Source organism: Acipenser ruthenus, chromosome 22 (assembly GCF_902713425.1).
Source record: "Acipenser ruthenus chromosome 22, fAciRut3.2 maternal haplotype, whole genome shotgun sequence".
In the NCBI taxonomy this organism is placed as follows: domain Eukaryota; kingdom Metazoa; phylum Chordata; class Actinopteri; order Acipenseriformes; family Acipenseridae; genus Acipenser; species Acipenser ruthenus.
In genome coordinates this window covers 21,737,270-21,762,957 of record NC_081210.1, presented here as the reverse complement: position 1 = coordinate 21,762,957, position 25,688 = coordinate 21,737,270, and the positions used below count along the sequence as shown (strand labels likewise).

The following is a 25,688-nucleotide window of genomic DNA, read 5'->3' as shown; positions in this document are numbered from 1 at the left end:
CTCGATAGGTTTTGTTCCCTGTTAGTTGGAGCTCCGATTTACTTTGATTTGAGTACATTTCGTTGACGGTCGTCAAACCATCTCCAATTAATTCATGTAACTAATTCTGGGTTGTTTTATTCTGCTTTAGGTTCCCTTCAGATGCTGACTTGTGAACGACGCTGTCTGTAATTTGTGTAGCTAGTGTTAACTACTATGGTTGTCTTTACGAAGCCCTGGAAAAGGATCAATTTTATACAATCTCTGGTTGTAATGCAAAAGCATATTTCATCTTATAAATAAAAAAAAAAAAACATTGAACTCCAGTTATGCATGTCCTCTACTTTTCCTGTGGTTCTGCATTGCTCGTTTCCAATAAAATAACCTGTGCTGGTTAACTAGGGCAAAAATGAGACACATTACATTGTAGTTGCTCTTGTATAGAGCCGGCGCAGTCAAATTACTGCACGGCATAGCAGAGGTGTTTTAGCGTGATCGTAGCTGCCACCTGTTGATGCTGTGCGCCCCCTTACTTAAGCGTTGTATAAGATGGTTAATTATTATTATTATTATTATTACTATTATTATTATTATTATTATTATTATTATTATTATTATTATTATTATTATTATTATTATTTTACTACACATTAATAAAAAGAAAACGACAAAATATACATCATTATAAAAAATAGCATATTTATTTTCTGTAAATGTCAGTAAACTAACTCAAAAACATAATAATAATAATAATAATAATAATAATAATAATAATAATAATAATAATAATAATAATAATAATAATAATATGTAATGCACATAATTTAACATGTACTGATCAGCATCTCAACATCACTTACCTCTCCAGAAGCTTTCATTCCATTATCTGCGATAACCAGAGTATTCCTGTTACTTCCAAAGCCTGATGCCGATCCTATATTCATTGCAGGTCCAACAAACATAAAGTGTTTCTCTGCAGCTCTGTACTGGTAGCTACGGCACAATGATCCATCCCCACTAACCTCGGCGTAGTTTGTATCATGGGAATACCTGGTACTTATATAATCCCTTGGTCTGTGACACTGAATAGCAATCAGAGTGATTATGCTCACCACAAACAGTGATGAAATTGAACCCAAAGTTATTATCAAATAAAAAGTTAAGTTATTTCCTTCTTGCTGTTTGGTATTGCTTTTGAAGTCAGAAAATGCAAATGCCTCAGTATTCTCGACAGTTGTTATGCGTATTGTTGCTGTGGTAGAAAGGGAATAGTTTCCATTATCTTTCACCGCTATGATCAGTTTGTGTTCAGTGGAGTCAGTTTCAGTTAATGGTCGAAGTGTCCTGATTGTTCCTGTATTGCGCTCTAAACCAAAGAGAGTAGGGTCGGTAGCTTGTTGCAGTGAAAACGACAACCAGGCATTGTATCCAATATCAGCGTCGTGAGCTCTGACTTTTGTTACTAAATATCCTGTTTTCACATTTCGTGGAATTGTCTCCACGGCTTCAGCAGAACCGTCTTTACTTAATGGAGACAAAATCACCGGCGCATTGTCATTCTGATCAAGAATAAAAACATTCACAGTGACGTTGCAGCTGAGAGATGGCACCCCAGAGTCTTTAGCCAACACTTGGAATTTAAAGTTTTTAACTTCTTCAAAATCAAAGCCTCTTATTGCATAGACGTTCCCGTTGTCTGAATTAATACTAAGAAGAGATGACAGAGGTTTACCCAGAACCTCACCTGCCTTCATATAATATGACACACGTGCATTTTCATTTTGATCCAGATCGAACGCACTTACTGAAAAAATAGAAGCTCCGGGTGCGTTGTTTTCAAGCACGTAAAATGTATATGGATCTTGAGTAAAGCTCGGGCTGTTATCATTAATATCAGACACAGTGATTGTGATGGTTTTAAAAGAAGACAAAGACGGGTGGCCAAGGTCTGTTGCTGTTATTGTAATACTGTACTGCGATGAAATCTCACGATCTAAATGCTCCTTGGTTAATAAGGAATATACATTTTCCTGAAAGGATGGTTCCAACTCAAACACAATATTTTCAGACAATGTGCAAACCATTTTACCATTAATGTCAGAATCAAGGTCTGTAACACTAATCAGAGCGATCACGGTGCCAGGTTTTGCGTCCTCGGAAATGAGGCTTGACAAAGAGGTTACCTCTATCTCCGGTGTATTATCGTTTACATCTTGTATCTGTAAAACAACACTACAGTGCACAGTCAACGGAGACTGACTCTTATCGGTAGCTTGTACATCAATCTCATAAGACTCCTTTTCTTCGAAATCTATCGGTCCTTTCACCTTGATTTCCCCTGTGGTTCTATCCAAGTCAAAGAGTTCCGACGCTTTACTCCTAAATGTGTTACCAAAAGAATACTCAACTACTCCATTAAGTCCGTCATCTAAATCTGTAGCATTTACTTTTACGACAAAGGTGCCTACCGGCACATTTTCCTGCAGCGTTACTGAATACACCTCTTTATCAAACACAGGTGCATTATCGTTAATGTCAAGAACAGTTATAGTAATATTGAGTGTGCCAAATCTGGCTGGGTTTCCACCATCAACTGCTGTCAAAAGCAAATTGTGCTCAGGGTTACGTTCTCTATCTAAAGGTTTTTTTAATACCAAAACAGGAATTTTATTATCGTCGCCTCGATCCTTTACTTCTAGTTCAAAATGTTCGTTTTGGCTCAATTGATAAAAGCTAAGTGAATTGATACCAACATCTGCGTCGTGCGCACCCTCTAAAGGGAAGCGCGCTCCCTGCTGCGTCGACTCTGTCATTTCCAAGCGCTTATCTTTTTCTGGGAAACTCGGAGAATTGTCATTTATATCTAAAATTTCTACGCCAACATAATGAATTTCTAGCGGGTTTTCTATAACAGTTTTAATGTTAATTAAACAGTTATTGTTTCTATCACACAGTTTCTCCCTGTCTATATTGTGATTAACAAACAAAACGCCAGTCTTTTGATTTACCTGCAATAGTTGCTGCTTTGTTCCAGAAACAATACGAAATCTGCGGTCCGCTAGTTTGCTAATATCAAGCCCCAGATCCTTGGCTATATTTCCAACAAGAGAGCCATGGTTTAATTCTTCGGGAATAGAATAGCGGATTTGAGCAGCAGCGGTTTTCCAAAAGCATACCACAAAAGCAAAAAGAAAAATGATCCATCTGTACGTCCATTGTCTTCTATAATCTCCGTTCCTCATTGTGAATAAATCCATAAAATAGTGACGAAAATGTATTACAATTCCTCGATTTGGAGAACAATAAATAAACGTCCACTTTATTGAAAAAAAATAAGGTATAAAAATATACTACTGGCCTATAAGTGAGCTGACTATTTCGCCTTCGTACTGATTCAATAACAGACGCCAAAAATACTGCTTTGCCTTGTGCACAAATATACCCTGCAAAGGGATGGGCTTCACAGAAAAATGGTATTGCTTGACAGCAGAGACACCGTGCGTCTATGGGCAAAATTGCATTTCAGTTATAATCATTGTGTTATAATATTATGTATTTATTGTAAATTTATAAAATTCCGTAAAAAAAGGATCAAATAGTTTTAGATTTTAATACCAAAACACCCTCCTAGTGTATCTATTAATACTGTGCAAATCGTTCTTCTCTTTTCGGGTGTACTTTCCATCAACCACCAAACACGAATGTGCGTGTTTTAAGAGCAGGACTGGGACAAAGCCCTTAGTGCCTTATTGTGTTATTGCCAAGCAAACCTTAAGCTTAACCCTAACCCTAACCCTATGTTTAACTTCACTACCTGTATGTATGATTTCCTATTGTAATGTAAATGTTTTCATCTTATTACTCGACATAATTATGTAAAATAAAACATGGCATGATAATGATAAAAATACATTAAATTAACCAAAACTGCAGAATAACATGTATATCTAGTTAAATACAATGTATTTGTTAGTTTTGTTGTACTCATTAGTTCCTATGATTCCTTAAAATGAATAGCACAACAGTCTCCAATGCCTAACAGATCTGTAAACTCATAAGTAAGCAAAACGTTTACATTTGTTACAGGTGATTTAAATGCTACTAATACTGTTAAAAACATGCCTTTTATGCCTTAAGTATGAACTTCATTATGTTGATTGATGGCCTGTGAACAATATTTCACCTCCTCCCCCAAAAAGTGAAGAATTCTGCAAGTTATACATAGCAATTACAAAAAAAAACACTTTAGAAAATATCATGGCAAATAAAAGGGCTCAAATAAAGAATTATAAGTACAACTTACCTCTGTTGACGGTTTTATTCCAATATCTGAGGTAACTAGTGTGTTCCCACTACATATCTGGGGTCTTCAAGTGGGCACCTTCCATCCTCTGTTTTTCGTCGACTAGCCCACGACACCTCAAGAGGGCTTGATGGTGATTCTGGCATCCCAGCATCACCTTCCTCCGTCCCCCACTCAACTCAGCCCAGCTTACTTACCCATACATCAGCGTTTCTTTCTTTCTATTGTGCTTGAGATCCCCAACCAGAATATTTCCATCTCAACCACAGTTACTGCTCCTCTCTGCTGCTTCAGATAAGTTCTTCACTGTGCAACTCTTGGCCACTGAATCCAACGTTTCTGAGAAACCGGGTTGTAGAGTGTGCCACAAATCCTCGACAACCCACCTCCACTGGGTAAACCCAGACTCTCCATCCTTGCTGTTCAGCTTCAGTGGCTAGTTGAGCATACTGCAGTTTCTTCCTCTCATACACCTCATCTATAGCATCCTCCCATGGAACTGTTAACTCTACCAGGTGAACAAGGCGTGCCGATCCAGACCACAAGACAATATCTGGTCGAAGATTAGTGGTGGCAATCTCAGGTGGAAAAATAAGATGTTGACCAACATCTGCCAACATTTTCCAGTCACTAGCAGCTTCCAGTTGTCCTGGGTGAGGCTTGGTTTTAACACCTTTTCTTGGCAGTTACTCTCCTGGGCAGAGGAATGTTGTCTTTTGTGTGTAATGTTTTGATGGAACTGGTGGAAACTTATTGGTCATGTTACGCTTGTCTTCCAATGCTAAGGCCAAACATCACAGCACCTGATCATGGCGCCAAGTAAACCATCCCTGACTAAGAGCCACCTTACATCCTGTCAAAATGTGCCTTAATGTTGCAGGTGATGAACACAAAGGACATGAGGGATCCTCTCCTACCCAGAGGTTAAGGTTCTGTGGTGATAGGAGAACATCATATGTTGACCTGATGAGGAAACTGATACTGCTCTGTTCCATTGTCCTTGCCAGCTTATCTTGCATTGTTCCACACTCTCCCATCTCATCCATTCTCCCTACTTGGCCTGGGAAATGGCCTTTACACACCTCATCCTTTCCTCCTGCTTTTGCACCTCGTTGACTACCAACTTGCTCTGTTGAGTTGAGGCTGCCATGTGCCATGTAGGAGGAGCTGAATATCGATATAAAAGATGATACTGGCCTGTTTTCAAATGAGGTATCCTGAATTAAATATGATATTCGTTCATTTTGATTTTGGTCCAGATCAAACGCTTTTACAGATAAAATGGAACCACCAGGCACGTTGTTTTCAAGAACGTAAAACCTATATGGATTTTGTGGAAACTGTGGTTTGTTATCATTTACATCAGAAACCATCACTGAGAAGATTTTAAGTTAAAGGATGACAGAGGAGGATAACCCAAGTCTTGTGCTGTTACTGTAATGTACTGAGAAGTAACCTTGCAGTCTTAGCGTGCATTTGTATTTAACAAACACAAATTGTGCTTATAAGACGACTTTAACTCAAATAGAACATTTTTGGATAGTTTGCAGACAATCTTACCATTGACCACAGAATCGAGGTCAGTAACGCTAATCAGAGCTATAGCAGTTTCAGATGGTGCATCCTCAGAAATGTCATTTGTCAGTGAGGTCATCTCTATTTCTGGTGTATTGTCATTAACATCTATAATGTGTACAACTACACTGCAGTGCACTGCCATGGGCACGTGACCCCTATCAGTAGCCTGGACATCAATTTCATAAACCTCACTTTTTTAAAAATCTATGGTTCCTTTTACTATGATTTCTCCCGTGGTTTGATCTAAGCTGAACAGATCAGTCACCGCATCAGCGTTGGTTTTCCCAAACGAATACATTATTTCACCGTTGAGACCTTCATCCAAATCTGATGCATTTAGTTGTATTACAAGGGTGCCCTTTGGTGCGTTTTCTTACAGAATAAATCTGACTTTCAAAAACGGGCGGGTTGTCATTGATATCAAGTACAGTTACAATGATCTGAAGAACACCAGATTGCTGTGGGTTTCCTCCATCTAGTGATGTAAGATTCAAATGATGCATTGGATCTTTCTCTCTGTCCAAAGGTATCTGTAATATTAATATCGGAATTCTGCAATATTCGGCTAGCTGAAAGTGCTCATTTTGATTCAGATAATAAGAACGTATGGAATTTAGACCAACATCTGGATCCTGTGCACTCTCTAAGGGGAATCGTGTTCCCTGCAGAGCAGACTATGCAATTTCAAAAAGAGTCTCATTTACAGTGAATATTGGACAGTGGTCGTTTACATCAACAATTTCCACTTCAACATCGTGGATTTCGAGAGGATTTTCAACAACAATTCTAATTGAACAGTCTGAGTCTGGATCTCATATTTCCTCTCTGTCTATATTTTGATTAACAATCAAAACGTCATTCTTTTGATTTACCTGCAGATGCTGCTGCTCCGATACTAAATCGATACGAAAACGGCGATTCTCCAGTTCCTTTATATCGATGCCCAGATCTTGAGCTATATTCCCAACAAAAGTGCCATGATTTGATTCCTCAGGAATAGAATAGCTTAGTTGCGCAGAGGTCCTGTTCCAAAACCAGGACAGGACAATGAAATGGAAAAATGAAAATCCATAACCCCAGCTGCACTTTTTCATGTTAGACAAAAACAAAAAACACACATATATCCCGTTCACTATTAAGTTCTGGTACAAATCGTCCAATGTGCCCGTTTTCTGATCGTTGTCCAAGTTTGTAGGTTATCAAAAATGTAAAACAACTCCCAAATCGGTTAAATTAGATTGAAATCCCATCTAGGCATTTGTTATGCTCTCTTTGTGAAGCAGAGATGACAATACACCCAATACTGCTGCCGTGCTAATGTACCGAGTGCTCTGCTGTGAGCTGAGCATCGCTGTAGATTTCAGCACCGTATTGTTGGACAGCGGCGACACCGTGAGTATCAGTGACAAATGCATTACATTTTGAACAGCCTTTCAGACTTTTCATACATAAATAACAGCATACATGTTATTTTGGGTGTCCTGATTGTTGGGGTAATTTTAAAACCTTATACAAATAGTGAACCCTTATACACGAAATGAATGTAATCTAACATTGTATTGCAATAACTCTTTATTTATTCTTTATATACCTAATGTTTGTATTCCAATTAAATATATAATAAACATTTCAGTCTACATTAATACATTTTTTTTTAAAAATTATATTTTCTATGAAACACTTATATTGTCGATTACCTCGTTAATCACTCACAACCAGCCGCTATACTGTAAATAAAATAACTGACGAAAACTGTTTGAGAATCTTAACCATAATACCATAGTAGAAGCACGAGGCAGTACAACACGCTACTAACTGGTTAAAATTATGTTTATTTATAATAAAATATCTATATAATCAAGCAAGTAGACATTCAAAATATGTATACTGTGCGAGGTAACTTTTGTTACACTAACAAAACCTCTATCTATATGACCCTAATTAGCAATTGGCAGAGACGTTGTCTCGGGGTGTTTTAATAAAGCCCAAGAGCACGGGGAATGTAGCACGATTACCTTGTTTGTTACCTAGTTAGTCAATTGAAATAATTTAAAAAATGTAAACATTGTATAGATATTACAGACTATGAATGTGTTTCAGCTGTGCTTTTGCAAAAAAGAAAAAAATACTCATACCTCTCCTGGAGCTTTAATTCCAACATCTGCTATAACTAACGTGTTTCCTTTGCTCCCTGGGCCCACAGCCACGCCTGCATTCGTTTCAGGTTGAACCAACACAAAGTCGTTGTGAGCAACGTTTCCATTTAAAGACATTCTGTATTGGTATGTGTGATAAAGCGAACCGTTCCCACTGACTTCGGCATAGCTAGGATTACAGCAATACTGTCCGTCCGCTTGACCTCTCGGTCTCTGACACTGAATGACCACCAGTGTGATAATGCTGATTAAAAATAATGCTGATATTGAACCAAGGATTATTATTAAATAAAATGTTAGGTTATAATCTCCTTCTGGGGTTTTAGTGGAACTTTTCAAGTCAGAAAACACCAGTTCGTCCGAGTTCTCCGCGGTTGTTATATGTATTGTCACTGTTGTTGAAAGAGTATAAGTTCCATGATCCTTTACAATTATGACTAGTTTATGTTCATTGGAATCGATTTCTGTAAACTGGCGGAGGGTTCTTATTTCACCTGTATAAAGCCCCACACTAAATGCGTTAGGATCAGAAGCTTGCTGCAGTGAAAACGATAACCAGGCATTGTACCCTATGTCGGCATCATATGCTCTGACTTTTGTTATTAAATAGCCCCTTTCCACATTTCGAGGGATTGTCTCCACTGCTGCAACAGTACCATTCTTTGGTACTGGAGACAAGATCACGGGAGCATTGTCATTCTGGTCAAGAATAAACACATTAACAGCAACACTACTGCTCAGAGATGGTTCTCCACAATCTTTTGCTTCAACTTGAAATGTAAAATGTTGAAGCTGCTCAAAGTCAAAACTTCTGATTGCATATATATCCCCGCTGTCTGAATTAATGGATATGGATGATGAGATCGGTGTGCCTTGAACTTGACTATCCCAGATGAAATATCTGACTCTCGCATTTTCATCTTGGTCCGGATCAAAAGCACTCACTGAGAATATTGAAGCGCCTGGTGCATTATTTTCGGCCAGGTAAAGTGTATAATAGTCTTGAGAAAAGCGTGGTCTGTTATCATTTATATCTGACACAGTAACAGAGATGCTTTTATGAGACGAGAGAGGAGGTTCGCCAAAGTCTTTTGCTGTTACTGTAATGTTGTATTGCGAAGCAATCTCGCGGTCCAAGTGACTGGTTGTAACCAAAGAATATGTATTCTTCTGAAAAGATGGCTTCAACTCAACTGCTATATTTTCTGACACTGTACATGTAACTTTACTATTAATGCCAGAATCAAGGTCAGTAACGCTGATTAGAGATATCACGCTCCCTGGTTTTATATTCTCCGAAAGTATGTTTGAGACTGAGGTTACCTCTATTTCGGGTGTATTATCGTTGACGTCAGTTATCTTTACTATCACACTACAGTGTCCAGAAAATGGATATTGTGCCCTGTCTGTGGCTTGTATGTCGATCTCATATAATTCGTTTTCTTCAAAATCTATTAACCCCTTTACTGTAATGTCCCCCGTTGTACTGTCCAATCTAAATAATTCCTGTACTCTGTCACTGTTACTTTTGCCAAACGTGTACATTATTTCTCCATTGAGACCTTCATCCAAGTCAGTGGCATTTAGCCTTATAACAACTGTGCCTTTTAGAGCATTTTCCTGTAAACTAGCTGAATACATCTCTTGATCAAACACAGGCGCGTTGTCATTAGTGTCTAGTACATTAATTGTAATCCAAAGGGTACCAGATCTCGGCGGGGTTCCGCCATCCACTGCTGTGAGAAGCAGGTGGTGTACTGGATCGCGTTCTCTATCAAGGTTTTTTCTTAATATTAGAACAGGAATTTTACTGTATTCGCTACGATCCTGTATATCCACTTCGAAATGTTCATTTTGACTGAGTTGATAAGAGCGTAGAGAATGTATACCAGCATCTGAATCATGCGCACTTTCCAATGGGAAGCGCGATCCCTGCTGAGAGGACTCTGCAATATCCAGAGTAGTGTGGTTTACAGGAAAACTAGGAGCATTGTCATTTATATCAGTGATTTCTATTTCAACGTAACGCATTTCCAAAGGATTTTCTATAAGAAATTTAAGATGTATAACGCATTTCTTATTTCGATCGCATAGCTGCTCCCTATCTATATTTTCATGAACAGATAAAATGCCATTATTTTGATTTACCTGTAAAAGCTGTTGCTTTGATCCAGAAACAATACGAAACCTGCGATCAGACAGTCTTTTAATGTCAAGTCCAAGGTCGTCAGCAACACTGCCCACAAAAGCCCCGTAATCCAGCTCTTCGGGAATTGAATAGCGTATCTGTGCAGAGGCCTTATTCCAAAAACAAAGGAAAGCAAAATGCAAAAGGATTCGTGTAAACCTCAGGCTACTCCCAAGGTCTCGTTCTTCCATGATGAACAAATAATCCGTCAAAATAACAAATCTGAAAAATATATCTATCCCGCTTGATATAAATATTCGTGATTTGTATTTCCACTTAAAAACACGATGACCAGAAGATGTATTGGAATAAAAATGTTGATTCTCTTGCACTAAATGGTCGAGCTCTGTGTGTGTTTTTGATAGTGTTGTCACTGGTACTGCTGCTTTCTTTATCTCCCGTAGAACGCGTTCTAGTGGGGGAGGGAATTACATATTTGAGCATTCTCTATTATTGTCACAACAGCGACACTGTGAGCCCGAATTCAAAACTGAATGACTCGCGTGATCAGAAAGGTTTTATGCATGGACTCTTCTGATTAATTTACTAAAAACTAAATTGCCAGACATACAACTTTACAGAACTTAATTTTTGTTTGTTTGTCAGCTATTGGAACTAATGGTGATTGAGCGGTGTTTTCTAAATATGTTTTTAAAAAATCTGGAGCACATATACACACCCTTGGAATTTGCCCAGACTGTTGCAAACAAACATGGCCTTGCAAAAATGGCCTGCACGTTGCTCATTCACTTTTTTTAATAGGGAACTGTCAGTTGGCCATATGTCCAATAATAAATAGCTTACACCTCATACTAAATGGTTACTAACCAACAACAAATCACCCGGTTATTTATTTAATGAACTGCAAACTGTCAAAAGCGCAATGACAAGATGGTAACTAAAGTTACGAGGTTAAAACTGCAAAAACACATTAGAGACAAATAGACATATAAATCATAAAACGCTCAACAGCATACCCAGCCCATCTGATTGGAATCAATCCATTGAATGGAACATAATCAGGGAATATTGTTAGTATGGGCCATTAGGGCTCTACACTTGTAAGTGTAAGTAGCTATCAAGGATTTGTATAAATGTAGTGCTGTATGTACCTCAATACACATACTATTGTAATCAATATACATTATGTGTATGTTATTTTCACATAACTGAGCTGACAAGATTTAAACCAGCCTATTGCATCGCTGATATCAAACCTTTTTGAAGCGTATGAAGATGTATTTAAACACTTACCTGTCCTGAAGCTTTCCAGCCAATGTCCGAGATGAGGAGTGTGTTTCCATTACTGCCATCATCCATAGCAGCGCCCACATTGCTGTTTGGTTCCACAAACACGAAGTCTCTGGGAACAGCCTTTGTGTTTAATGACATTCTGTACTGGTAGCTTTGATAAACTCCATTCCCACTGACTTCCGCGTAATTAGGATGACAAGAATACCGACTATCTAAACTATTCCGGGGTTTGTGACATTGAATGACAACCAGGACAACAATACTGACTATAAATAATGAAGAAACGGAACCCAGAATGATTATTAAATAAAACGTTAAGTTTTGTTTTTCATCTTGTTTTTTGGCTGTACCCTTAATGTCGTAAAACAGTGGTTCGGCTGTATCCTCGGCTATTGCTATATGTATAGTCACTGTTGTAGAAAGTGAATTATTTCCACTGTCTTTAACAAGTATGATCAATTCATGTAAGGTGGGATCGCTTTCTGTAAATGAATAGCGGGTTCTTACACCCCCCGTGTAAATCCCTACAGTGAAAAGTCTAGGATCAGTAGCTTCCTGCAGTGAAAATGATAACCACGCATTGTATCCTAGGTCCGCATCATACGCTCTGATTCTTGTTACTAAATAACCCGCATTTACATTTCGAGGAATTGTCTCGAGCGCTACAGCAGTCCCGTTCTTTGGTAGTGGAGACAAGATCACCGGAGCATTGTCATTCTGATCAAGAATAAAAACATCCACGGTAACGTTGCTGCTGAGTGATGGCACCCCAAAATCCTTTGCTTCAACTTGAAATTGAAAGTTTTTAAGCAGCTCGAAATCAAAGCTTCTTAAGGCGTAGATGTTGCCATTCTCTGAATTAATGGATAAAAACGAGGAGATTGGCATGTGCTGAACTTGACTCCCCAAAATTGCATATGATATTCTAGCATTTTGATTTTGATCTGGATCAAACGCACGCACTGTGAATATGGAAGCACCCGGCGCATTGTTTTCAGGTATGTAGAGCGTATAGGCACTTTGAGCAAAGCTCGGGGTGTTGTCATTTATATCTGAGACAATCACTGTTATGGTTATTTGAGACGACAGGGGAGGGACGCCAAAGTCTTTAGCTGTTATTGTGATGGTGTACTGAGATGCAACCTCGCGGTCCAAGGGTGCATTCGTAACTAAAGAATAAACTTTTCTCTTAAAAGATAACTCAAACGGCATATTTGCTGAAGATAAACAAGTAACCTGGCCGTTAACGCCAGAATCAAGGTCTGTAACACTTATTAGAGCTATAATGCTCCCAGGGTCTAAATCTTCTGAAATTGTGTTGGACTTTGAGATTAACTCGATTTCTGGAACATTATCGTTGACATCTTGAATCTGTACCACTACTCTACAGTGTGCTGCTAAGGGTGAGGCACTCTTGTCTATAGCTTGTACATCAATCTCATAGATCTGCTTCTCTTCGAAATCAATGAGCCCTGCTACTTTCATTTCTCCAGTTATGGTATCCAAGCTAAACAGTTCGGTTATTTTTTCATTATTGATTTTACCAAAACCATACATTATTTCCCCATTTAGATCTTCGTCTAAATCTGACGCATTTAACTGGATAACAAGTTTGCCTTTTGCAGTATTTTCCTGGACAAACACTTGATATATTTGTTGGTCAAACACAGGTGGGTTGTCATTGCTATCTAAAACGTGAACGTTTATTTTCAGTGTACCAGATCGTTGTGGATCCCCGCCATCAAATGCTGTAAGAAACAAATTATGTGCTGCATCAACCTCTCTGTCCAGTGGCTTTTGTAATATTAAAACGGGAACTTTACTGTGTTCACTAAGATCCTGAATGTCAATTTTGAAATGTTCGTCTTGACTCAGGATATATGAGCGCAGTGAATTTATTCCAACATCTGGATCATGCGCGCCCTCTAATGGAAAGCGGGCTCCCTGCAGTGTAGACTCTGCAATCTCCAGGCGAGTCTGATTAACAGGGAAGGCTGGCGCATTGTCATTGACATCAATGATTTCTACTTGTACATGGTGAATTTCAAGAGGATTTTCTAAAACAATTTTAAGATCAACATGACATTTTATATTTTTTTCACAGAGTTGCTCCCGATCTATATTTTGGTTAACAAATAAAATCCCACTATTTTGATTTACCTGCAAAAGACGCTGCCTTGATCCAGAAACAATACGAAAACTGCGATCCTGTAGTTTTTTAATATCAAGTCCTAAATCCTTCGCCACGTTTCCAACAAATGCACCGTGATCCAGTTCCTCGGGAATTGAGTATCGTATCTGTGCTGTAGCGTCATTCCAAAGGATAAACAGAATAATCCAATGTAAAAGGCTCAATTTGAACTCCCAGCTCCTTCCATAAATTCGTTCTCTCATGATGAACATATAAAAGTATTCCGTTTTATAAATGTTGACATAAAAATATGAATACACCAATGTCTATAACATATTTCAGTTAACATCAATCAGATGAAGGTATACTGTAAATCCACTGTAGTGACCGACTTCTGGGTGTCTGCCTGACGGATTCTGTTGCTTTGTCTTTTGTGCAGACTGGCTTGCTGGGGAGATGTGAATCTCGTCATACTGTACTTTTAACCGCATTATTGTTACAGCAGCGACACTGTGAGTATAGATGAAATAGTGCATTTGTGAATTTGAGACTTGCTGGGAAATAATAATGGCATAACTTTTTTTTTTTTTGTTAATTTATCAAAATAAGCTATTGTTAATCTATCTCATAACAATATGGAATTGGATATAACTCGGTACTTTAATTCATACATTTGTTTCAACTGTCCAAGCTGTGGAGTGGGTAACCATCTATTAAAAACACATGCCCACTTAACCGTTATTGTCAGTGCTACTTTAAAGATCATTAATTCGATTCCTTTTGATTGTGGGCTACTTTGACTTTTAACACCCGTCTCGGTGAATTAGTATTTGTTAATTTGAAGTGCTGTGCGTAATTACGGTTTTTACCAGTGTTTTTTTTTTTTTGTTTGTTTGTTTGTTTTTTTACCTTAACGTTCTGGTTTTGTTGAAGCTTGGTTCTAAGCAATTACAAAGTGTACTTCCTATACTAGTAGGCCCTACTGAAGGAAACTGTGGGACTCTGCAAATTTAACTTTTGCTTCTGGACCAGAGCTCATCGAACAAGAGAAACAGGCTTATAACCAGGAGGTCCTGTGACCCTGAGCAAGTCACTTAACCTCCTTGTGCTTCGTCTTTCTGGTGAGACGTCGTTGGAAGTGACTCTGCAGCTGATGCATAGGTCACACACCCTATAGTCTCTGTAAGTCGCACTGGATAAAGCACACGATCGGACTGTAATCAATGCATTGAATCTGCGTTATCAAGACACATCAGACCCATTGGAATGGTCTGTGTGGTCACCCATGAGTAACACATGGGATCCGTTAGGTGACCACCAACGCATTGAAAGGTGATGATAGAGTTGCCCAGTCTCATGAGAGAAACGTTAACAGATTGACGTTTCTGCATTTCTCCTTTCTGATGGAAAAAACGTTACGTGGTTAACGTTTTCACTTTCAACCACAGTGCTTCGCGGCAGCTTTTGTCGAAATTCTTTTTTTTATATTTATTTTCTGTGAACTTTAGTTTATGGATAATCGTGTTAGCTTTTAAACCAATTAAACAATTACTATTATTTAGTCCATTCTTTTTAATTTCGTACATGGTCTTGTAGTAGTGCTAAAATATACACTGCCTTTTTCTTAATATATTTACGGGAAACCTCGCTTAATATAATTTTAGGAAATGACATGTTAGCACTGTACTTGCATCCAGAGCGCGTCTGCCGATGAAAATAAAAATACGGCTAAAAACAAAATAGTATTCGGTTCAACAGAGACAGTCATTAGTTTAAAAACAAATAAGTTAAATGTTCCGTGTCTATCTATGTAGTTTGAATTTTGAATGTGCCGCCCCAGCTTGCTCTGCGACGCTCAGCCAGTAGGCAGAGACGGGACGTTGAAGAGAATTGTGGGATTTGTCGTTTTAAAACCTTGAAATATACCTTTGCTTCTATGACTCGCTCCCACATATCCCACAATTCTTTTCACCGTCCTGTCCCTGCCTATTGGCTGAGCGTCGCTTTTAAAGTTGTTAACCGTTAGTTGTCCCACTTTCTTTGTACAGAACTGGACTTGACTCACTCATTGGACAAGTCTGTAACTTTATTTATTTTTCAAACAATATACATGGCATCTTGGAATTGTGCTTTACTTGGTAATATCTATGCATTCCCATTACAACTTAAACCTTTACCCACCTAAATATTGACCCTTAGCTCCCTAAACATTAAGGAGGTGGACTTGTCACACATAAATAAAACAGGAAAGATTTGTAATAAACTACTTTTACCTACACTTTTGACTAAGTTTAACAGTCATTTTATAGATCACAAACAGTCACTTCAAAGGATTATAAGTCAACCATTATCATTTATGCATCAGATTCAATTAAAAAAGGTTATTAAGTAGGTATGCATAGATTTACAACATGATGGGATTTGGATCACTCAGTGACATGTACTCAACTATACATAATCACATTTGAATGTCTGACTCACAAAATGATACTGTGGGATATATTCTGAGTTATTTAAAGACTATTTCAAGTCTGTTTTGATGATCTAAATTAAGTTTGATATTCAGGAAACTTAAGACTGTTGTTGGCTTCTTTAACCACAGTCTACACGGGTTTAATGAAAGGCAAACTTCATCAAAGCAGACTTTTTAAAAACAATCTGCTCCTAACATTCATGTTTTGTGACCATAATATATGTTACAATAAGGATATGATGGTTGGGCATTACAATTTCTTACCATCTTCTCATTGCCTTAAATACATTTAAGAGGTAAAGAAGGTCTGTGATATGGGAAACAGGTGTGATCATCATTTTTAAATGTTATTTGTAATCAATTGCTGGGTTCAACAGCAATGGCAACTTTGACTTTTGTTTCAGATGAAAGTTAGTTCCATGTCAGTCATGCAGCATCATGCTTGATAGTGTGATCTCCAAGGAAATCACTGGGAAGGTGGGTGAGCAATGGTGTGGTGGTGCATCAGTGCAGAACACTGAACAGCTCTGCATGTCCTCAGGGGTGCCGTCAGCTTGGATGATGGGCCGTCATGGCCAGCCAACCTCTCCTGCAGGACACTGGCCTCATGGGAAACCTCTGGTGGGATCCTGCCAAGAAGAAAAATTGCTATTAGCTGGGTTTCAAAAAGAAATCCCATCATACATCCAATGAGGCCAGCGTCATGCAATGGTGTATGTTTTCAAGGTGATGTTGTTGTTCATTGGGTTATTGGTTATGGTCTACTTTTATATACTCATGTTTACCTGTCTCTGAGTGCATGGGACCTACATGTAGTGGTTTTCATGCACTGTGGGACGATTCATTCAAACTTCCACAGTAGGTGGACACATCCAGAGCAGGCTACTGGGTAAACATACATGCCAGTAACTTGTATTTACATTCAATAAGACTTGATGGGAAAGTTTGATTCAATGTCACCATAGAACAGGGAAACAAGTCTACATGATGGAAATACATTACACAGACACTATATTGCTATTCTTAAACAGTACAATTACCAAACATGCAAAGGAAATGTTAGCATGAGATGCTTTATTACATAGAGATATTCAATGGGAGCATTATCTGTTTGGTTTCATTGCATACCAAACAGTTTGCACAATTGTAATGGCCTAAAATGTGAATAAATCACAATATTTCTGAATCAACTGACATAAAAAGACATCTTTGCATGTGCATATTATTTGTACTGAATATTATGACTACCATATAAAACACTGCATCCTTGCTTATGTATTTATGAATATGCATATTGATTGTTTTTGTCAGGCTTTATATTACTTTTATACTAAGAACTGGTTAGTTCAGTCTGCTTGTTTGCTATTTCCAATACCCTGAATGTCAACCATTTGCTTGCACATTATAATTAAAGTAGCCATGGCGTTATAATCATATTAGTACTAGATATCACCTGTCCAATTATATTCTGTTGAAAATCTTATTATTCAAGACCACGCCAAAGTTCCAGCTGCTTCCTGGTACCAAATGACTTCCTGTGTTACAGTTCAAACTTCCTCCAATGGTCTGGCTGCAATTATACCATCTGACCTAAACAAAGGTGCCCAGAAGCAGGAGATTATCAATAGTTTTGTTTTTAATATATTACCATATCCTACAATCCAATGCAGAATCGCAAGCTTCTCAGCACAATAAAATGAATTATATTTAAAAAAAATACTTAAGAAATTAGAATTTAAAACATTGGTTAGCACTCCTTTACGATTTAAATGATAGAGATGAAATTATTAAAAACAATATTCCATTAACATTCAAAATAGTGGCTGCAAATTCATAACGAGATCAAGTGGAACACCAGAAGAATAATAGCTAATCAAATTGGAATTCATGAATGAGTGGCCATTTTTTTTAAAAAAAAAACTGTTATAAGTATACATTATCTTATCACAAACTTCTTTAAAAAGGTTCAGCCCATCAACATCATTTAGAACAAAAATATGAGATTACCATCATAAAATCTAATTGAAGCAGTAAATCAGTTAGTTTTGTTGATCCATGTAAACTAAACCTATAAATCTGACAAAAAAATAAAAATGAAAATATTGCAAGGACATAAAATATGTAGGCCTATATCATCTTCAAAATGAACTAGTCCTCATCTACCCAGCCTTTCCATAAATGTGCACTATTTATTGAGCAGGATTAAGTTGTTATTTCAGTTATAAACTGGAGAGTCGGTTTCAGCACTGATTAGCTCCAGTACAGACTTGAAGCGATTTATATCAAACTGTTTCATAATGCTCTGCCAAATAATTTTGCACAGAAACGAGGGAATAACTCAATGTGTTTGCATACATACAGACAGATTATTATTATTATTATTATTATTATTATTATTATTATTATTATTATTATTATTATTATACAAAACATATAATGTAGCCTTTTTTTCTTTTCTTGAAATAGACGTTCTTGTCTTACCTGGGGTGTTGACTGCACTGTGTCGTTAGAATCTTTGGGTTGTCCATTCTTTGGTAAACTGGAAACAATGTAACCAGACCCGCTCGGTACAGATTGTCTAAGAAGCATCTTCCCTTTCCTTGATTCTGCTACGAACAGACTGTGCCAGTAGGCATCGCTGGAAATCAAAGTGGAATCCGGGCGCACTTGAGAGTTCATAGAATTTCTTTCGCTGTGGTAACTGTTCCTATAGGGAGGCTGTGCATTGTTGTGATCAGCACTCTGGCACTTCAACACGATAAACACTATAATAGTTACCAGGAACAGAAATGTAATTGAAGCCAAACCGATGATCAAATAGAGATTTACATCAGAAAAGTAATCATACTCTGAAGGTATGTCGGTCATCCCAGATAAAGATTTTGAATCAGGGTCAATCGCTGATAATTTGATGGTAACTGTGGATGACAGTGGGGGTTCTCCGTTATCCCGTGCGAGAATAACTAGTCTTTGTTTATAAGAATCTCTTTGACTGAATCGCCTCAGTGTTCGGGTTTCCCCGGTGTAGCGGTCTATGCTAAACAAGGTCGGATCGGTTACTTGCAGGAGGTAGTAGGTTATCCGCGAGTTCTGGACAGAATCTGCATCAATGGCAATCACTTTGGTAACCAGGTATCCTTTGTCAGCCGATCTTGGTATCATATCTTCAGCTACCGATCCATGTGAGCGCCAAGGTGAAACAATAACTGGGCTGTTGTCATTCTGATCTAGAACTATTACAGTGACAGTAACATTGCTCTTCAGTGGTGGAGAACCAGAATCAATGGCTTCGACATCAAAATGAAACTCCATTTCCTTTTCATAATCAAAAGATTGCAGTGCGTAAATGTTGCCGTTGTCTGGATTAATGGAAAAGTATTTAGACACTGATATATTCAAGATCTTGCTCTCGAGTATGGAATACTTGATCTGTTTGTTTTTACCTAAATCTGGATCAATGGCAGTGACAGCACTTAATAGGGCACTTGGAGCATTGTTTTCTATGACTGAAATAGTGAAGGAAGACTTTTCGAATGCTGGTGGGTTGTCGTTCACATCTAAAAGTTCCAGCGTGATCGTTGTCTTGTTTGACAGAGGAGGCACACCCCTGTCTGTGACGGTGATGGTGATGTTATACTGGGGAATAATTTCACGATCCAAAGGTTCTGCAACTTCAAGCGCGTAAAAGTTTTCTGAAGACTTTTGCAATGTAAAGGTCAATGTTTCAGAGATCTGACAGTCAACCTTGCCATTTTCACCTGAATCCATATCTGTTACACTGATAAGCGCTATTACTGTACCTACAGTTATATTTTCTGGGATTGGACTGAAAAGAGATTTTATCGCAATTTCAGGATGATTGTCGTTTGTATCAGTAACATGTATCACCACTTTACAATGCCCTACCATTGGACTCGGTCCTTTGTCCTTAGCTTGCACATACATTTCAAAAACATTAAGATCTTCAAAATCTAGCGTCCCTTTGACTCTGATCTCTCCATTATTTGAACCCAAGGTGAAAATATTCGGTGTCTTTTCCGACGTGTATCTTCGAAATGAATATACTTTCTCTCCGTTGAATCCATCGTCTAAATCTGTAGCATTTAGCTTAATGACAAGAGTTCCAATTAAAGTATTTTCGCTAATATTCACTGTGTATATTTTCTGATCAAACTGAGGCGCATTATCATTGGTATCCAGAACACTGACAGTGATATTAACAGAGCCAGATTTTTCAAGAGTTCCGCCGTCAGTGGCGGTCAGAATTAAATTGTGAACCGCTTTCTGCTCTCTATCTAAATCTTTTTTGAGCACTAAATCAGCAAATCTAGAACCATCTTCCCATGTCTGAACTTCAATACCAAAATATTCATTTTCACTCAGCTGGTACGTATGGATTGTATTTATTCCGACATCTGGATCTACAGCTTTCTCCAAAGAAAACCGCTCTCCTTGAAAAGCAGATTCTGAAATATCCAGCTCTATAGATTTTGAAGAGAAATGAGGCGCATTGTCATTCACGTCTGTAATTTCTAATTCAACACTGTAGATTTTAAGTGGGTTTTTAATAATAACGTCCAGGTTCAGAAAACAAATATCTCTTGATCCACACAACTGTTCCCTGTCTATTCTGTCGGTGATATACAAGTCCCCGGTGTCTTTATTAACCCCGAGGTACTGCTTGCTGGAGATTATGTCGATCCGGAGCTCGCGTTCAGCAAGACTGGTAGCATCAAGTCCCAAATCATTAACTACATTTGCAACAACAGATCCTACTTCCATTTCCTCAGGAATCGAATAACGGATCTTAGATTCAGCTATATTGCAAGTAAATGACAGTACAAAGAACCATGGCACGTACCTTTTCATGTTGTGCTTGGCAAAATGATATGACATTGCAGTTCTAATGCGGCTATTCCAAACCAGAGAAGTGGTGTTAATGACCAATCCGTTCGTGTTCATTTGCAATCCCCAGTTATTCACTCAGCCTCACGTTTAAGATTATTAAAATGACTGTTTTATCCTAACTGTGAATAGCCAAACCTTCTTAAGGTATCTGCGTCTGCACACTCACAAAAATGGCCTGTTCTATAATGATAAAATTGGTTTCTTTGAATCTGACAGTGAGCATTTAGTTTTAGTGGTGAACAGCGACACCGTGAGTCTGAAACGAGTATTTCACTCAAAAGCTACTCATTTGCAGTAAAAGTATCCCAGCATAACAGAAAGTGGTGCATACTTGTTGTGTTTGCTTGTTTGTTTGTTTGTTTGTTTGTTTGTTTTAAAAACATACTTAATAAAATTGTTAAAATAATTATTAAGAGATCATTGCAATTTCATTTTTTTCAACAATTGAATTGAGTATATATTTGTAAGCTTGCACTGAAACGTCAGGTTTTATTTTTTTGATTTTTCAGTTACAGTGCCCAATATCAATTAGTGTTATAGAGAGGTACCAAATGCTATTCGCTGTAAAATCACCTCACTTGACTAAATTACATGTCCCAAAAGTCACGCTGGGAAGGTCAGTTTTATCTTTCAACCAAAACCTACTTCCTTCTACCTTCCCATTACACTCGCCTGGAAGAAAACTAGTATGCTATCTTTCTATATAGATTAGTAGGCTATTTATTCTGTTAACTACAATATTTATACTAGAATGCTTTTATAGTGCTCCAAATGCAGATAGCTACACGTACATGTTTATAAATATACGTATGTTTGTGACTTTAGGTTGCCCATAAGAACACAATTTTCTTATATGAGTTTTTGTATTAATAAACAGGTCATGTGAAAGTAATGTTAGTGCAAGGTTCAGCACCCACTGAAGGACAGCACCAGCGCTGCACGTGCTATCCACGAGTGACATAGTTATCAAAAGAACATGGTTCATAGTAACACGCCATGCATCTAAACAGTTTGTCCGCAGTGAATAACTCGATGTTACGAGGCCAAAACTCATTTTATAAGTTCAACTACAACGTATAGTTAGCATTTTAAACAAATGTAGCCATAACCCTATAAAATAATTGTCACATTTTAATAGAACACACTTGTATGCACATGGTATTTCAAGTAAATAAGTATTTAAGGACATAAAGGGGACGTAGGTGATTAAATCGTGCCGTTGGTGTCTTACCTGGAGTGTTGACTGGACTGTGTCGTTCGAATCTTTGGGTTGTCCATTCTTTGGTAAACTGGAAACAATGTAACCAGACCCGCTCGGTACAGATTGTCTAAGAAGCACCTTCCCTTTCCTTGATTCTGCTACGAACAGACTGTGCCAGTAGGCATCGCTGGAAATCAAGGTGGAATCCGGGCGCACTTGAGAGTTCATAGAATTTCTTTCGCTGTGGTAACTGTTCCTATAGGGAGGCTGTGCACTGTCGTGATCCGCACTCTGGCACTTCAACACGATAAACACTATAATAGTTATCAGGAATAAAAATATAATTGAAGCCAAGCCGATGATCAAATAGAGATTTAAGTCAGAAAAGTAATCATACTCTGAAGGTATGTCGGTCATCCCAGATAAAGATTTTGAATCCGGGCCCATCGTTGATAATTTGATGGTAACTGTGGATGACAGTGAGGGTTCTCCGTTATCCCGTGCGAGAATAACTAGTCTTTGTTTATAAGAATCTCTTTGACTGAATTGCCTCAGTGTTCGGGTTTCTCCAGTGTAGCGGTCTATGCTAAACAAGGTCGGATCGGTTATTTGCAGGAGGTAGTAGGTTATCCGCGAGTTCTGGACAGAATCTGCATCAATGGCAATCACTTTGGTAACCAGGTATCCTTTGTCAGCTGATCTTGGTATCATATCTTCAGCTACCGATCCATGTGAGCGCCAAGGTGAAACAATAACTGGGCTGTTGTCATTCTGATCTAGAACTATTACAGTGACAGTAACATTGCTCTTCAGTGGTGGAGAACCAGAATCAATGGCTTCGACATGAAAACGAAACTCCTTTTCTTTTTCATAATCTAAAGACAGCAGTGCGTAAATGTTGCCATTTTCTGGGTTGATATAAAATAATTTAGACACTGACATATTCGTGTTTTTGCTTTCCAGGATAGAATATTTGAGCAATCGGTTTTCATTTAAATCTGGGTCATTAGCAGTTATAGAACTTAATAAGCCACCTGGGACATTGTTCTCCAGGACAGATATCGTGTAAGAAGACTCTTTAAATGTTGGTGGGTTGTCGTTCACGTCCAGAAGTTCTAAAGTGATGGTTTTATCATTTGACAGAGGAGGAAACCCTCTATCCGTTGCGGTGGTAGTGATGTTATACACTGGGACAATTTCTCGATCAAGCGGTTCTGCTGTCACCAGCGTGTAATAGTTTTTTAATGACTGCTGGAGTTTAAACGCATGATTTTCAGATATATGACAGTCAACCATCCCATTTTCCCCCGAGTCCAAATCTTCTACGCTGAAAAGAGCTAAAACCGTACCTATCGGCACGTTTTCTAGAACTGGGCTCTTCAGAGATGTGATAATGATTTCTGGAGAATTGTCATTAGCATCACTTACTTGTATTACCACTTTACAGTGTCCACTCATTGCATTGTCTTTCACTTGCACAAACAGTTCATAAACATTACATTCTTCAAAATCTATGTTCCCTTTGACCCTGATCTCTCCATTATTTGGATGCAAAGAGAATTTCTGTAGTGCAAGTCCTGACATATGTCTACTGAAGGAATATTTTGTTTCTGCGTTGGACCCTTCATCTAAATCGGTAGCATTCAACTTCAGGACAAGAGAACCTATTGCGACATTTTCTGTTAAATTCACAGTGTAAATTAGTTGATCAAACTGGGGTGCATTGTCGTTGGCATCCAGAACACGGACAGTGATATCTGCAGTGCCAGACAGTGTAGGGACTCCACCATCAACAGCAGTCAGAAGCAAACTGTAAACTGCTTGCTGCTCTCTGTCCAAAGCACGCCTCAGTAACAGATTAGCGAATCTGGAACCGTCCTTTAATGTCTGAACTTCAATATCAAAATGCTGATTTTCACTCAGATGATATGTGCGTACAGAGTTTGTGCCGGCATCTGGGTCTACAGCCTTGTTCAGGGAAAACCGCTCGCCTGGTGTTGCTAATTCTAAAATATCCAGCTCTATAGATTGCGGTGAGAAATGAGGAGCATTGTCATTCACGTCTGTAATTTCTAATTCAACACTGAAGATTTTAAGTGGGTTTTCAATAATAACGTCCAGATTGAGAATACAGTTATCCTTAGATCCACATAGTTCTTCTCTGTCTATTTTTTCCTTAATGTACATATTCCCATTGTCTTTATTTACCTCCAGATACTGTTTACCAGTGCCCGATGCAATACGAATCTCGTGTTTAAGTAGACTGTGAGCATTAAGTCCCATATCATTTGTTAAATTTGCAATAACATACCCATCTTCCATTTCCTCTGGAATTGAGTAACGAATTTTACAATAAGATACATTACAGGCCAAAAATAGTAAAAAGAAACGGATGACAAACCTTTCCATGTCGTAGACTGAAGCACAAGATCCAATTGCGGTAGCAAATATCGAAATATTTTAAAATATCTCACGATAAACGCCCTGTTTTCCAGAAGTTGATGCCACTGCACACACATAGACTTTGCATTTTCTCTGCATTGGTAGATTTCAATGGCTGCTTATTGTGAGAACAAATTCCACACCGAATTGTACCGGTGAACAGCGACACTGTGAGTCTGAAACCAAGAACCACATCTCCTGCAACAATATTTTTTAATTGTCTTTTTGATAACATAAAAATGAACATCATACCTTCATAAATACAAGTTTTATAGAGCCAGTTATATTTTATAAAACTGTTGGAAATTGACCAACTGGTGTTGCACTGCAGAAACATACTAATTATAATTGTATTAATAAAAACACACTAGTTATTGTAAACGGTACACAAAAGCTAAATAAACTACCACAGAATAAATACACATAAACAATATTCCCACCTTTATTGTCCCATACTCAAGACTATTGCAAATTATTATATGTATGTCTTAACCATTACAGAAGTACAACGAAACATATAAACCATCGGTATTCTGTAGCCTCTTTGCAAAAAGGATGAATCTATTTCCCTAATTTACTCCAGGTGGGTCACATAGTGTCACTAATGTAGCTGCCAATCTGATAATAACACATTTCAAAGCAATAGTTTAGTTTCCTTTCTGCAAAGATCATACAGAAAAGATTTCAGCACAAAATTGTGGAGGGCAGGTGCAGTTATATTAGAATCTCATCGATCATTAGTCAATAGTCCTGTCCTTGTCCTTTTGATAGAATGGTGCACTGTTCGTGTTGGATAAGATTCCCATATGTACATATTGATCGTTAACAGTGACACCATAGGTACTAATACCAACTACACACAAAGCATAAGAATACGGCCACGGACACTGTAAGTATACGTCTTTATTAACCTTAAGAATAATTCGTGACCTAAGGTATGGAAACAATGTAATCAGACTCTAATCTCAGTGTATTGCCCTACAATCACATAGTTACTTGTGTTACATTCTCGGAAGCTAAATATAAAATGAAAAATGTTGTCTAATTTGGATATTTAATATTAACAACTACATAC

The 25,688-nt window shown here is 38.0% G+C and overlaps 2 protein-coding genes and 1 pseudogene across 2 annotated transcripts in view; all 3 read right to left on the bottom strand.

Annotated features, from left to right (window-relative positions):
* LOC117973805 (protocadherin alpha-C2-like) overlaps window positions 1-14,003 on the bottom strand; it is an 87,191-nt gene extending 73,188 nt beyond the window's left edge. The window contains exon 1 of the mRNA XM_058996128.1: window positions 11,459-14,003. Within this exon, the coding sequence (XP_058852111.1) occupies window positions 11,459-13,861 (2,403 nt within the window). The 5' untranslated portion in view covers window positions 13,862-14,003. The remainder of the gene's footprint in view (window positions 1-11,458) is intronic.
* LOC117973794 (protocadherin alpha-8-like) lies at window positions 804-3,371 on the bottom strand. The gene has a single exon (XM_058996598.1). It carries the CDS (start codon window positions 3,234-3,236, stop codon window positions 804-806), a length of 2,433 nt encoding a protein of 810 aa, XP_058852581.1. The 5' UTR covers window positions 3,237-3,371.
* Window positions 3,330-8,133, bottom strand: LOC131699520 (protocadherin alpha-8-like; annotated as a pseudogene).
* Window positions 14,004-25,688: the final 11,685 nt, after the last annotated feature.